The sequence below is a fragment of the Manacus vitellinus genome, unplaced genomic scaffold (genome assembly GCF_001715985.3).
Source record: "Manacus vitellinus isolate BGI_N305 unplaced genomic scaffold, ASM171598v3 scaffold_6_pilon, whole genome shotgun sequence".
Lineage (NCBI taxonomy): Eukaryota > Metazoa > Chordata > Aves > Passeriformes > Pipridae > Manacus > Manacus vitellinus.
The window spans coordinates 12,141,786-12,156,648 of record NW_021940750.1 but is presented as its reverse complement, the minus strand read 5'-3'; the positions used below and the strand labels follow the sequence as shown (position 1 = coordinate 12,156,648).

Below are 14,863 nucleotides of genomic sequence, written 5' to 3'. Positions count from 1 at the left end.
GACAAAGGAAAGAGCCCATAACTTCAAAAGGTTCCCAGAAAAGTCTCATGTGACCAAAGGGTAAGAAGGATCCAAATCACCTTCACCTTACAAAGACAGACACACACATGCACCCACGTACATGGTTCCATAGCAGGAAGATAGGAGTAAAATCAGAAGACAGGTCAGGGTCTGAAATTTGCATAACCTGTCAGCACAACAGCACTTATGGCACAAAATTACCACCCCCTCCAAAACCTAGAAGACTGATCTACTTTTCCTCACACAGAATTGCAACATGAAAAAAAGCCACCAAACAATAAGATTTTATATTCATCAAGGTTATCGCATTAAGTCTCAGAAATCACTATTAATACTGTAATCCCCCACAGTTTCATGAAAAAAAAAGAAAAAAACAAACAAAACAAACAAACAAACCAACTACCACATTTTACCATCATTTTACAGAGTCAGGTGGAGAGAAACACAGAAAGATGAGAAGTCTTGAAAGCTGAAGCAGCCCAGATGTTATTAGAAAGAACAAAAAAGTTGAAAATAAGGTTAGCGAAAAGTTCAGATGGAAATAAAAGCAAAAACTGAGCAAGTTTCTTTACAGCTTGGATTAAAACACAGTTCTGCCTATGAGCTTCTCTTTTTATCTCTGAGTTAGGAAGCCACTCAAATAGCTTCAAGCTGAAGGCAAACAGCAGACAGGAGCTCTTCAGCCCTCTGCAGCCTCTTAGCGTCAGCTGTTTGCCGGATGGTAATCAGATAAAGAGCTAGAAGAAATACATGAAAAAGGAAAGAAACAATAGCATAGCATGAGTTTAGCCCTCCAACAGCATCATGCTGGAACCTTTTTTTAGAAAAGGTAATAATTGCAACATGTTCACCTAGGCTAAACTTTTCAGGGAACACCGTGAGTTATGCTAATTTTGTGTACTGCAGGTTTTCTTACATTAACTGCTGTTGGAGCTCCTTATCACATATATGAAAATTACAATAATTGACTGATAACAGTTCAGCTATGTTTTAAGGCAAATGTCATCAAAATCTATCATACAATATTTCAAAAGCTAGATCAGACTTTCTGTTTCAAAACCATAACTGAAGGAGACTTCCCACACAGCTGAAAACACTTGCTGTCTCTACCAGGCTGAGTTGTTCTTGACCTCAGTTTTTAGACCCTGTTTTAGAAAGACTGACTGTATTGATTGGGAATTAAATGTATTTCTTGTGACACAGTTTTCTTGAGGAAGCAATTTGGCAGAATTTTGTTGAAGGACAGAAAATATAAGATATTTACTAGATGTGACAGTAGAATATTGGAGGAATTTGAAAGGGAGGGAAATAGCTAGGCTTTAATATTATAAAAAATTACAAATAATTCTAGGAGTGGAGTTTACACACTCATAAAAAGGTCGCATTCTTTTGCTTTGGACTAAGATCATTGTTACATGCCAGTGAACTTCTCTTTTTCTCCCCTAGACTGTTTCCAACCTTGCATCCCTCATGAAAAAATTCTTGGCCAAATGACTAATCGTAAGTAGTTGCTTTATGCGTGTCTTCACAAAAAAAAAACAAAACCAAAACCGGGACCAAATGACACATCTAAAATTTTCTCCACTGGAAACACTTTATTAGTACAGTTTGGGTACCTAAAGAGATCCTGGCCTAAAGCCTGCTGATGTTAGTTGCAATTTTTCTGTTAGTTTCAATGAAATTTATATTAAGTCATCACACTGGGGGAAAAAAAAAAAAGGAAAAAATAAATCTAACAGTTAACTTCAGATAAATTACACAAACTGCTAGCGTGGCTTCTTGTTTCTTCTTGCAAGTTTAGTAATATACTTTGCAGAAACACATTGAAGAGTGTGGATGATGTCTGCCAAAATGCAATTGCCTATTTTGTATATGTGTGCATACTATAAAGATTTCACACACATATGACCTAAACTAATGCCAGATACCACAGAAAGTGAACAGCGCACTTGTATCTATTCCCAGTAGTTTTAATAATTGGGAGTCAAATATGGTACTCCTCTTGCTCTTACCTAATTGTGTTAAAGAGCAGTGTTACTAGGAGAAAAGCAGTGAATACCGAGTAGAGCACAATAGAAGGAGATGGAAAATAGATACAAGAAGCTATGTCTCCAGGGAAAGTATTTTCTATTTGCTGGGCTACACACTCGCAGCTGATAATGCAAGTTGTAATTAATATAAAAGCAGGAGACAATATGGGGAAAGCTTGTACTAGCAGGGCCACAGGAGATCACTCCACTGCTATCCACTGTTTCTCATTTACACACACAGCCTTCCCTAGAAAACACAATTTTACCAGTGTTTTTTCCCTTGAAAGTTAAAAAAAAAAAAAGATTTAGCACCACCGTTGAATTTTGCTAAATCTAGAAAAGAGCAACAGAAAGGACAAGAGTCTCCTGGCATACAAAGTCTATCTGATACATTACTCTTTTGTTGATGTTGAAAATCTTTTGGAAACCGCAAGAATTTTTAACTGCTACAGGATTTCTTGAACAGAGATGTTGTAACAGAGAAATTTGATATGGGAACATCTTCTGATAAATCACAATTCTTACTCTGTATGCCCAAGATTTCCACTGGGTGAAGTCTGGCTAGTTTTTTGTGAGTATATGTAATCCTGCTAGAGTTGATTTTGATCTCATACTGCTTTTTATGGGGATATTAAAGACTCAATTAACTATAAGGAATCTGCTTCTTATTTATAACTGGGAAGTAAAATCAACCAGGCCAGGTGATACCCATGTGAGTAAGCTGAGCAGGATTTGACTCACAGACATTAACTGAAGTTTTAAGTATACAACTGTGACAGGATCAGGCCCCGATATAATTTTATCAGATGAAATGGACAAAATCATTATCTTGAAGGAATAAATAAAACACAAAGAACCTACAATGGCTATAGAGCTTATTCTTTGTGAAGGTGGTTGGACTCAAAGGTCTGGTAAATTAATTTTGCAAACGTAAAACTGAACTGAACTACTTGACAAGGATGGCATTATTATCCTCAAATACAAGCCAAATCCTTCTCACCTTGTTCTTACAAGTAACACCTGTAAACACAGTGGAATGACTGATATGACTGATAACGCCAAAAATCTGTGTCTAGGTACCACCGTATACAAAAATATGATAGACTATGCAGGACATGGTAACTAATACATGCACATGTGTTTCTGTGTGTGCATCTGTGTCTATCTATATTTTGTGAGTAAAAAGTTCAGGATGGTGTCTTAGAGACCATGTGGAGTTCATTAATAATAAACTTACTGTGTAAAGAAATTTTCAATATGCAAATGAGCCATCAGAAACTCTAATTTGACACAACATGTATGTTTTCTAAAAAAGACTACTCCTGGTATTACTAAGGTATATTATTCTACAGATACATACTCAATATGATTGCTTTTTTTTGTACCAGAATAACACAATTTAAACAAAACACAAGGCATTGGAATCTATCGGATATTTGTGTATATATATATAAAAGTTTCAATTCTTGTCCCTTGATTTTGCATTGAAGAAAGTGTCAGGAGGAATTTTTGACCACCCTAGAATGTGGCAGCATTCTGAAAAGCTATGTGCTTTGTATTTTCTAATTAAGACAGAAATTGTACATATAATCCCCCTGCTAGTAAGAAACTGAGACTTAAAAAATCAAAAGTTTCTTGGTTTTTTTAATTGTACTTCTACGTCATTCTGTGTGGCTACACTTCATCTAGACAGATAGACAACTCAAACCAAAGAGGGAACACCATCATCAAATAGATCGTGCAATACATTATTGGTCCAGTTTGTGAGAACACAGTTTAAAATTACAATAATAAAATTTGACCTGCAGACTCAAATTTGAGACTTCAGCCATTGACTGAAGCATACCCTGGCCCTTCAAAAAGAGGAAATGCACAATATCTCCAGTCTTGGAAAGTTCCTGATGCTCTTGCCCCTTACAGAAAGCACAAGGCCTACCACAAGGTCAGAAGTCTTAAGCCACATCCTAAGAAGTTTGCCCTATTATTGTTGCAGTTGGCTATTTAGTTTTCTTTCTGACACACTACAGACAGAAAGAGCACCTTTAGGGTCTGATTCTGCATTTCTCAAAACACCCACTGAAGTCCATAAAAGTATAGTGTACCTGGAGACTGTAGCATCAGGCTCCCAATTACTGTTTCGTTACTCAGTGAAATCTTACCTAAAGGTTTAATTATATAACTGTAACAGATATGTATTACTCTATTTTTATTTTTTCTTATCTGCAAGATGTCGGGAATTTGCACAGACCACTCTTTGAGAAGAAATATTAAAGAAATGTAAATTGTCTGGATGCCCAAAAGTACAGAATAGAGGTATCTCTTCATTTGAGAACTGAAAGGTTTAATATTCAGACTAATATTTCTCTTCTGCAGCTAAGGCATTGGATTTCTAATCTGTCAACAGTCTTTTTTTATAAAGGAGATGTATGGATATTTCTATCCATTTTTAATTAAATTTTATAAATTATGATCTGTATATTATTACCTCTGAGTTGCAAATTGACTAGAACACATAAACAAATATTAAAAGGACTGAGGCCCTGATCTGCTTCCCATGAAAGCCAGTGGAAGGAGAGCCATAAATTTCTATGGGAGAATTGCAAATAGTTTTGTGCTAAAGGAAGAATTGTGGCATCAGGTGAAGCAAAGTACAAAAGAAATGTAATTAAAGTACACAACGTTATCATATGTTCAAAAAAGTTTAAAAATCTTCAAATTTTACAAGCATTATATTTTTCAGATTTGAATAACTTGAAAAGAGAAAAAAGTATCTTTCAGCAATCTCAACAGATATTTTAGGCTGAAAAGATATTTAGGTAGAATGCAGGATAAGGCCCAGAATGTTTATGTTAAACAATAATAAATTGTCTATGCTGGGAAACTCAACTTGAACTGCAGCTGCAAAGGTTTCTTTCCTCTTTTCTTATCGGTTTTTTTTCTCCCCTAACTGATCTGGTTCAGCCAGGGCGTAGCTGTAATTACCTTCTTCCCATCTACAGCTAATACCTCAGAGCAATAAAAAAAACTGAGGGTGTTAAAATTTCAAACACTAGTTGTGGGCTGTTATATTTACTAAACACAGCAGAGTAGTAACAAAAGTTTCATCTTCTTGTGGCCAGCACTGCTCTGTTTGATCTACCAAGTCCCTGGACCTTTTGCACTGACTATATTATATAACGGTTAATAGCACACTAAAATAAAATTCGATAAACACACTTATTACCAAACATGTACAGCAAAATCACTTACAGCTGTCTCCTTTTTCCAGCACAGGGATATCTCCGAAGAGTTCATTCCTTTGTTGATTTTGGTTTTGGTTTCCAATTAGGTGATATAAATAGTAGAGCAGTGGATTTTGAAAGGGGAAGCATGCACTATTTGAGTACCTCATTTAAAGTCTTATGGTAATAAGGTAATATGGTAATAAGGTAATATGGTAATAAATATTGGTTAATCCTACAACTGTTTCTGTTACTTTCCCTTTTTCAGGTTTTCATGTCTAGCAAACCAATAAAGCTGAGAGCTGTCTTAGTTCCTAGTTCAGCACTGCCACTGTCACCACTACTACCTCTCATACTCATGTTAAACACACAGAGGGTAGCTTTACACCACTTAACAAGAATAGAGGGGTATGGATTTTTGGGGTGTCAAACAGCTGTCACAAACTGTCACCTCCTCAAGAGAAACCTTGGCACACAACAAATTAACCTACACTTCTTTTGGGCTATCATTATTCATAGCCAATCAGTTGAAATGCTCCTAGTATTTCATGTGCAAATAAAACCATGAGGGGAAGACCCGTGGATCAGAATAGCTGGCCAATACATAAAACAGAGGAAACAACACGCTGTCTCTGTCCTTCTGAAGTGGCTCATCATCTCCCCTGCACCAACTTTCACCAAATGAGATCTAGCCTGAGGCTGTATATTAAATATGTATATCAAGGCAAATGAAAAAAAATAAACCTGGAGAGTCAAATTGGACAAATTTGCATGCTTGAACTGTTACATTTCCAGGTAGATGTTCAGAAATGATAGCTCATTTTTAAATAGACTTGCATGATTATATTAACCATTTTTTTAAGCTTTTCCTTCTCTATGAATAAAGGTGGATTTCTTCCTGCTGGAACCTTGTACAGTGCAAATATAAAACATGGTAGTTTGACTAAGCTATAAAAAAGTGTTAAAGTTTTGTCAGGAAAACAAGCTAATATACAAAAAAAAAAAAAATCCAATAAGGAGACACATTTCCCAAAACGCATGAATAAAATGTAACTATGTGATACAGCTCTTCATTTCCCAGTTGGTGTTCTGGTTGCACAAATTATTGCTTCCTTTCAAAACAAATAGCAGGGGGCTAAAGTAAAAATGTTATAGCTCAAATCTCCAGGAAATAAAAGGCTTTAAATTATAATACCCAATGAAGTGGTAAACCCTAACGGGTGCAAGATAAATGGGTTGTCATATTTATTTTAGTTTGTTTTTGGGGCCACAGATTCTTCTTAGGGATGATAATAGTTACCAAATTATCAAAATGCTAACCCCCTCCACCTCTGTCCTATCATTGTGTGTGAATTTAAATATTATAATGGAGCACTGCAAATTGGCTTGAGCATTTGCCATCTGCCAGAACCCTAAACAAGCTAGTTTATCTAATCTCTTCAATATAAACATAAGCATGCTCCATTTCTACACTTCCACTTGAAACACAGGCTTGTAAAGAAACTGTACTGGAGAAACATGTTAGTTTTTTTCTGTTTCTCTAAATTTTACACAATGAATCACTATCTTTCAGTGTGCCACTCATTTCAATTTCTTTTCTAGTATTCTCCCAGGATACTTATGCCCACTAATTTAGGGTTGTAAAATGCCATGATACAAATATTTCTGAAATTGTGTCATGATTCATGGAGTTTATTATCTACATGTGAGATAGCTGATAAGCAGAGAAACTTTCAGGAAGCTCTGCATACCTTTTTCTCTCAAAATAATAGATTTGAAATGTAAAACATAGCACAAACCTTGTCCTGCAATGTTTACTGAATACAAATGAGAAAATGAAAGCTAAGGCTTGGGTCCCAAAATATTTCCCATAACTAAGTCGTGCCAGAAGGGGGACATTAGAAGACTTTATTATTATTTTATCTCCCAATTCAGCTTCAGTCCAGGTCTAATGTAATTATCAGATACTCACACAAACAACATGTTTTCAAAGGAAACAAAAGCTCCTAGAAAGCTCATTCTCCCTGGGCTTGCAGCTACTCCTCTTAACACACTGGGAAATAAAGGCAGGCGCCTGTGCAGAAAGCATGGTTAACTTCACACAGGGTGTTAAATTAATATTTCAACCACTAAAATATTAGACTGTATCATTTAGATTAGGAGTTCAATTGAATCTAAAACTGTGTAAACCCCTTTACCCCCCAGGGATGCATTCCTATAAATAAACTAGAGTTCACACCCACTCTTTTTAACCAGAGCTATTCCTTCCCTTTTCTGCGGTACCAGCTGCAATCTTTCCGTTCACATCCCGAAGTCTCTTTGCATCTACATCTTTTGAAGGATCACAAGAGCCGCTCCAAAACCCGGAAAAACAAAGGCATTCTCCTCACCACGCACACCAACATTTAGTCCTACACACATTACACTAATCCACCAACTCCTAAAGTGTTAAAATCAACCGCTAACCTATGGTTACTCAATCATCAATCTCTCCAGCTTTCTGTAATACATTGTTAATAATTGCTTCATCAAGGTTACTGTCTTTTATTATGAAGATGCTTCAGGCATTTGGCAATAAGTCCATATTCTGACAATAAGTTGCTCTAAAGCAAAAGCATTGGAAACTCTAATGTGCTAACCCCCTTTTTTTTTTAATGCAGTGTGGTATTGCCAATAATTCTCATCACTTGTCATCCCCCCAAGAGGGGAGGGGGGAGCAAATCAGCAAACTTTCTCCCTAACTTTCTTGTCTCAGTTTCCTTACATTGATGCATTGATTACAAAGTTGGCAAAGAAGAGGAGAAAGCACCTATCCCCACATCAAACAGACAATTTGCTAGCTCTCCAAGCAGCCCAGACCAGGAAACTTTACAAACCATTCCAAACTCGATGCTTTACAGATGGAAACTGAGGGAACCTTTTGAATTTCTATAACTTTACAAAGCAAGAGGGAAGAAAGTGTGAAGATGGGATCTGAGCTTGCAAGAGGTTAAAGTAGTAATAATACTAATAAACAACAGCAGCAAAGCAAGGAAATTGGGAATAGGTCCTCTAAGCAGGTTAAAGTCTCAAAAAATGCCATAAAGAAAACAGAAGGACTTACATGATCGGCTAAATTTGTGGAAGATCCTGAGAGTTCTTCGTGGTCTGATTTGGAGCTGCCATCCCTTTCATCAATAACAAGGTCTATTGGCATTTTTCCTTTCAAACAACTAATGTACCGATGGCAGAAGTTATCACACAATTCATGAACCTGAAAAGAATAACAAGAATAATAGTATCAATAATGGCAAACTATCATATTACAACTTTTTTTTTTTTTTTTGGTAGCAAGGACAACCCTCTGTTCTACTCCACAAGTAACTCTAATTAAGGGGGACAATAGTTGAAGGCAAGGAAACAATAGAGAAATTGTTGCGGCACATATTATTCTCTAGAGACTTGCCGCAGCAACAAGTTAGAGAGAGAGATAGTGGGCTTGGACTGGTGCGCAGAATAAAATCAGATTTGATGATAACATCAGAACACTGGGAGCTGGACCCAGACGGTACCTCCGGAGCATACACGAGCCGGACAGGTACAACTAGTCACTCGGGACGGGATTAGTTTAAACCGGGGCTAAAAACAAAGGTCTAAATGGTCGGGAGCAGTAAAACGAAGCTACTCGGTGAGGTTGTGGTTAGAACCGTTCTAATCCCAGGACACAGCCCCCTGCCCACACCGCACAGGGGCCCCTGCCTCTTCCAAACATTTAGTGCTTGCTTGGGGTTAATGTGCCTGCCAGAGCTGGAGAGGGGAGAGAGTGATTTCATATCTTTTTGTTAAACATATTATTTCTGAGTGAGGAAAAGAATATCTACTGAGGGAAAGGGCAATAAGGATGGAAGGGGTTTAACATATTAAATATTTAAATTAGACAACACACACACACATGAAAAAAAAAAAAAAAAAAAAAAAAAAAGCCGGGCTGGGCCGGGCATGCCTGTCGGGTGTCACATGTTCTGATGGTACAGGTTATAGTGTCACACTGCGTTTCCCCTCTCTCCTCTGGCCATGTTTACAAGTCAGTCCAGTCGGGAGGGAAGGGCGGGGTGGGGGAGGTGACGACAGGGAGGGAATAGCATTCCCCGTGCCCATCTCCGTGGCTCTTACCTTTTCTAATTCCAAAAGATGAAACCTTAGTACTTGTATTGCTTGGATCATCTGCAAGAAAGTTTTGAGCAAGAGGTTACGTGAGAGACAGGACCACGGGGGCTGTGCAGAGCTGCGAGCCCAAGTGGGCAAGGGGGAGAAGGGCATTGTCAGGGCGCGCAGTCATTATCCAGGATTTTAGCTCATTGGTCACGCTTCAACAATTTTGATCAACTTTAACCTAAGCACTTGATTTTTATCGTATTTATTCCAGGAGCGGTGATTAGCGCTTTATTACCGCGATCTTGGAGAAAACCTTTTCCTCTTCTCCTTGCTCCCTTCTCAGCACCCCGGCCTTCATCCCTGAGGGTCCGCAGAGAAGTCAATCACACGCTCCCACCCCCACTCCCCTCCATCCCCCGGGCCCGCAGGAGAAAGGGTGGTGAGTGTGTGAATAGTTTAGCATCTTTTTTACAAGCGGATTTAGGCACTTTGAATATTGAAATCATTCACATTACCAAAAGAATTACGTTAGAATTCTCCATCTCTCTCTTCTTAAGAAGTTATTTCCTTCACTTTAGCTTCCCATAGCTTTCAAACGCAGCTTTGCAATGCATAGGGCTCGAGAGTTTGTCCTGGCTCTTTTTTAAGAGTGCAGCTCTTTGAAGCCCCTTGACTGCAACTCCCCGGTCGGCCGGCGCCCCGCTCCCCTGCCCACGCAGCCCGGGTGCCTGGGCCGGCAGCCGCTGCCCCGCCGCACGATCTGCCCCCGGCCTCGGCGCGGAGGGGCGCTTGCCGGCAGCTGGCAGAGGGGTCGGGAAGGACGAGAGAGCAGTGGGGTGGAAGGGGAAGCAGGCCTTACCAAATTGTCCAACTCTGGATTTGAAGAAAAAAGTGGTTTTTCGGCGCGGACCTGCAAGAAGAAGGAAAAGCGGCGTGAACTACAGCTTCTCTTTTTAGCCCTGTAACCGGATCACTCGAAGGGGGAAAAACCCGTGTGACAAAACCGGCTGCTACCAAAATCCGACTGATCGCCCTGGGTCACCGTGCTTGGAGAGAAGCTGCCGGCCAGGCGCCGAGCCGGCCGCCGGTGACACGGGAGCCCTCTCCTTTGGGTCTCCTGCCTGCCTCCCGCTCCCTCTGCCTCCAAAACTCGGCCACAGCTATCTTTCCCTATCACTAATGCAGGAGGGCGAGGGCCGGGAGTCCCAGCCTGGCAGCGTGGAGGAGCTGCCGGCGGAGGGGGAATTAGGGCCAGCCGGGCCACCAGCGCGCACCCCCGCCCCGCCGGAGAGGGGGCACCGAGGGGGAGGGGGTGCTACCCCTGCCAGCACCCGTCCGTGTGGGTCGAGGAGCTGAGGAGGCGGCGGGAGCGCTGGGGAGGGTCGGGGGCGGGCGGAGAGGTGCCGAACCTGTTTGGCGAAGACGGCGATGTCCTCGTTGAAGGAGTCGGAGGAGCAGACGTCCCCGCCGGCCACGCCGGGCTCCCGGGGCGTGCAGGTCGCCAACTCGCACTTCTCAAAGACCAGAGCTAAGAGGGGGAACAACGGGTGCCTACCGGGCAGTGGCACACAAAGAGAAGGGAGGGGGTGGAGGCAGAGGGGGAAAGAAGAACTCTAATCAACAAGTATTTTTTTTTTTTTTTAATGCATGGACACACAGACATGGACACACGGACACAGCCACACTCTATAGCCTAGCAGTAATGCTCTGGGCAGAGTAGGAGAGAACAACATTTTGAAATAAAAATGATGAGGTTTGTAGTGGATTGTTTTTTGTTGGGTTGCTGGGTTGTTGGGGTTTTTTTGGTTTTGGTTTTGGTTTTGTTTTTTTTTTTTTTTGAAATTGCAATACCCGAACCGCATCCCCCGTTCAGTCCTCACAGATTAGGACAAAAGTGACCGCTCCTCCAAATGCACAAGGTACCGAATGTGCTTAGCAGCAGCTCAGCTGGGAAGCTTACAATTTTTGCCACAGCTTAACATACCGCAAAACGTGGAAGATCCCATCCCTACCCTCCAGCTATGACCTAAAACGAGAGCACAGCTAGGCAAACTGCAAACTCCTTAATACGTAATTTTATTTTTCAAGGGGCCTGCTAGCAAAAATGTGGTGAAGTTTCCTGGCTTAGGAAGCACACCCAAGTAAAATACCATCTGTCCAGATAAGTGAGCAGGGGAGGGGGCGGAGGGAGGGAGCACTTCGTGAAATATTTTCCCATAGTTGGTGTAGTCAGAAAAAAAAAATTATCTGCGTGTTAAGTAGTAATCATGCGTTTGCTTCTTTTCCCCTTTGGTGTCTGATCAAGGCCCCACACTCTGTCATAGATGTTACTAGCTCTCATTTGAGGATCATTTAGTATTTTTTCCAAAAGGAATTGAAGGGAATTGGTGTCATTCCCTCCAAGTAATGCCCTGGTGCCTTGAGTTTTGCTGGGTATGTGTCTCTTTTCCTCATGTTCTTTCTTAAGTAGAAAACTCATTTCATTGCCCCCAATGTATTTATGTCTTCTATCTCAGGGAAGAGCTGTTTGCAAGAAGCGAATCCCTTTCATTCTTACTATCTTCTGCGTTGTGAATAGCTCTTTATTTACAAAGTTGGGAGAGTGGTATTGTGGCATGGAGGAGAACACCAGAACAACACTTCTCCAACTAAAATTCAAAGCAGTGAGACCCGTCTCTAACTCCTAACTGTGGCCTTTCCAAGAAAGACAAAAAAACCCCCACGGGTAAGGAAAAGGGGGGTGGGGGGAGAAAAAAACCCTGAGTAAATAAAAAAGAAAAATGGAAGGACAAGGTAACACCACCTCCCCCAAGCCTAGCCTCTCTCCCCGAGAGGTCTGTTTTTCCAGCACCCGTTTCTCGTGGGTGCTGGTACCTCAGCTAAGAGTCAGGCTGGGATCGCCCTCGTCCCGAGATCGCCAGCCGCGGCGGTGCCACCGCGGAGGTCTCCCAGCAGAGCGGGCGGCTGGTCGGCCACCGCCCTCCCGCTGGACCCTCCGGGGCTCCTCCCGCCCCACTCCACTCCCGGGGCCCGATTGCCGCTGCCGCACGCGGCCCCGACGGAGCCCTGCCGCCGCCCCCCAGCTTCTGCCCTGGCCGCTCCGCGGGCACCAGCTGCGGCGCCGGCCCGGGCGGCCCAGCGGCACCTACCCGTAGATCGCATCCTTGTCCCGCTTCAGGGCGTCGTTGACAGCGGAGCCCATGCTGGCCGGCATGACATTGGGGTGCGGGGCGTGGGCGCCGTAGTGCTGTCCGGCGTGGAGCGGCGGCCCATGGTTGAGGTGGTGCACCGGGGGAATCGGCCGGGGGGCGTGGGGGTCCCCGTACATGGACGCCGGCACCCCTACTCCATCCATCCCGCCGTAGTGGGGCAGCTCATCGTACTGTCAAAAAATGGGCCGGAAGAGGAGAAAGAAAAAGAAAGAGGAGAAGAGAGAGGGGAATAAAAAAAAAAAAAAAACAAACCAAACAAACAACAACAACAAAAGTCAGAAGAGAGTAAAGCACCCGGACAGACACAAACAGAGCAAAACAAAACAAGAACAGCCACAACAGAGAGAGAAATGCGCAAAATGAAATCAATTGGGACCGGGAGCAGGGACTGGAGAGGCTGAGGAAGGAGTGGGGGTGCGGGGAAAGGTAAAGGGGGAAAGCGTGTATGCCTGCCTGCGTGTGTGTGGGTAGACGGTCCTCTTCAGCACGGGCAGGAGAACCCCTAACAAGGAAACGGGAATGAAAAGGAAGGAAACGGAGGAGAGAAACTAGAGTTACTCTGCATTAGAGAGAAAGAACAACAACAAAAAAAATTAATAAACAAGCAGAATCAAAAGCAACTAGGTAAATAAATGAACACTAGGAAGGAGAGAGGTAAGGTAGGGTGCATGGGGAGGGGGGGAGATAAAGGGGGAAATAATCTGAAAGTTACCAGAAACATTATTTAGTAGCAATTCCCCTTGTCCTTGTCAAAGCCAGAGACAAAAAAAAAAAAAAAAAAGGTGCAGCTATATGTGTATACATATATTATACATCATATATACGCAGACACAACACCATGTATTCTTAAGTCCTTTGCTAGAAAAAGTGCAGTAGCGGCGGCAGCAGCAGCAGGAGCAGCAGCAAGCTCTCCCCTGTGAAACCCGTGCTACTGAGCAGGCAGAAAGCAGGGAAATCGCTCTGCTGGGGGAAAAGCTAGAAAGGAAAAAAGCGTGGAACAATTGCAGAGACACACACAGAGAGACACTCATGCACACACACAAAAAGCCAGTGAATAATTTTTTGCTGCTATTTTTTAATAGTGGCCGCCATCATCAGCAGCAACAGAGGAGAGCAAATCGGACAGGCCCCTCTTAAGAGAGGATTTATATATAGGTAAGTGTTGGAGATTTAAACCTACCCTTTGCGCCATCAGTCTGCGCTCCAATAAACTCCTGGATGTGTCGTATATTTAATATCCCAGTCCAGCAAAGAAAGTGATTTAGAGTGAAGAAGATTCCTTTTTTTTTTCCAACCCACTTATAGGCTTCTCCTATTCTCCAATATGGGTAAATAATAATAATAACAACAACAACAATAACAACAATAATATATAAAAAACAGTCAAGAACCACGATGAGTTTCTGAGTTTTCTTCTTTTTTCTGTCTCTTTCTCTCTTTCCTTTTTCTCTCTCTCTTTTTCCTTTTTTCTTTCTCTACGCAAAAAAAAAAAAAAAAAAAAAAAAAAAAAAAAAAAAAAAAAAATTGTCAAGCCCCCAAACTGAAGGTTACGATCGGCCCGTCAGCAACCCACATGTAACCAAACTGTCGTGTCTCATGGCTTTTTGCCACTCCAGCTGTCAATCAAAGCCAGGGAATGTCAAGGTAGTGAATGAATGATGGTTGATGATGATGAAGAAGAGAGGAGGAATCTTTTTAACCCCGGTTTCTTCTTCCAGGAACTCCGTGGTCGGGTTTTGCCTTTTAGGATCGCTATAGGGTTGTTGGTTTTTGTTTTTTTGGTTTTGGTTGTTTTTTTTTTTTTTTAAGTACTGTGAAGGGGGGTGGGGAAAGATGCGAAGAAAAATTGAATAGTTTGCAAAGCCCGGACTTCCCCCTCTCTCCTTTTTTTTTTTTTTTTCCTCCCGGCAGGTATTTTGTCTCCCTCTCTCCCTCGCTCCCTGGGATGAGTGAGTGTCAGTAAGTGTTGGCAGGTTGGCTGCCGGCTGCCTTATAGAAGAGGCTCAGTTTTGCAGCGCTGATCGGCGGGAGAATGAAGTGACGGAACCCGGAAGTAGTGGTGGCCATAGCCAGTCCTGCAGCGCGGCGGCGGCGCGGGGGAGCGGCGGCGGCGGGGCGCGGGGCGCGGCGGCGGGCGCGGGCGGCGGGGCGCCCATCCGGCGGAGCGCGGGGATGCGCAGCGCGGCGGCGGGCCGGCGCGCCGCCGCGCGGGGTACCGCGCAGCAGGCCCTGCCCGAGAAGCTAC

At 42.5% G+C, this 14,863-nt stretch overlaps 1 protein-coding gene across 6 annotated transcripts in view; it reads right to left on the bottom strand.

The window, feature by feature from the left end:
• The window catches only part of MEIS2 (Meis homeobox 2), a 171,332-nt gene extending 157,243 nt beyond the window's left edge, over positions 1-14,089 (bottom strand). For 3 of the 6 annotated variants that reach the window (XM_029964197.1, XM_018082788.1, XM_018082790.1), the window contains exons 1-7: positions 13,799-14,089; positions 13,331-13,363; positions 12,556-12,788; positions 10,816-10,957; positions 10,266-10,316; positions 9,425-9,475; positions 8,376-8,525 (exon numbers count right to left, since the gene is read on the bottom strand). In XM_029964197.1, coding sequence (XP_029820057.1) covers positions 8,376-8,525; positions 9,425-9,475; positions 10,266-10,316; positions 10,816-10,957; positions 12,556-12,788; positions 13,331-13,339 — 636 coding nt within the window. In that variant the 5' untranslated portion in view covers positions 13,340-13,363; positions 13,799-14,089. The remainder of the gene's footprint in view (positions 1-8,375; positions 8,526-9,424; positions 9,476-10,265; positions 10,317-10,815; positions 10,958-12,555; positions 12,789-13,330; positions 13,364-13,798) is intronic. The other 3 variants (XM_029964196.1, XM_018082787.1, XM_018082789.1) reach the window with 1 other exon arrangement.
• Positions 14,090-14,863: the final 774 nt, after the last annotated feature.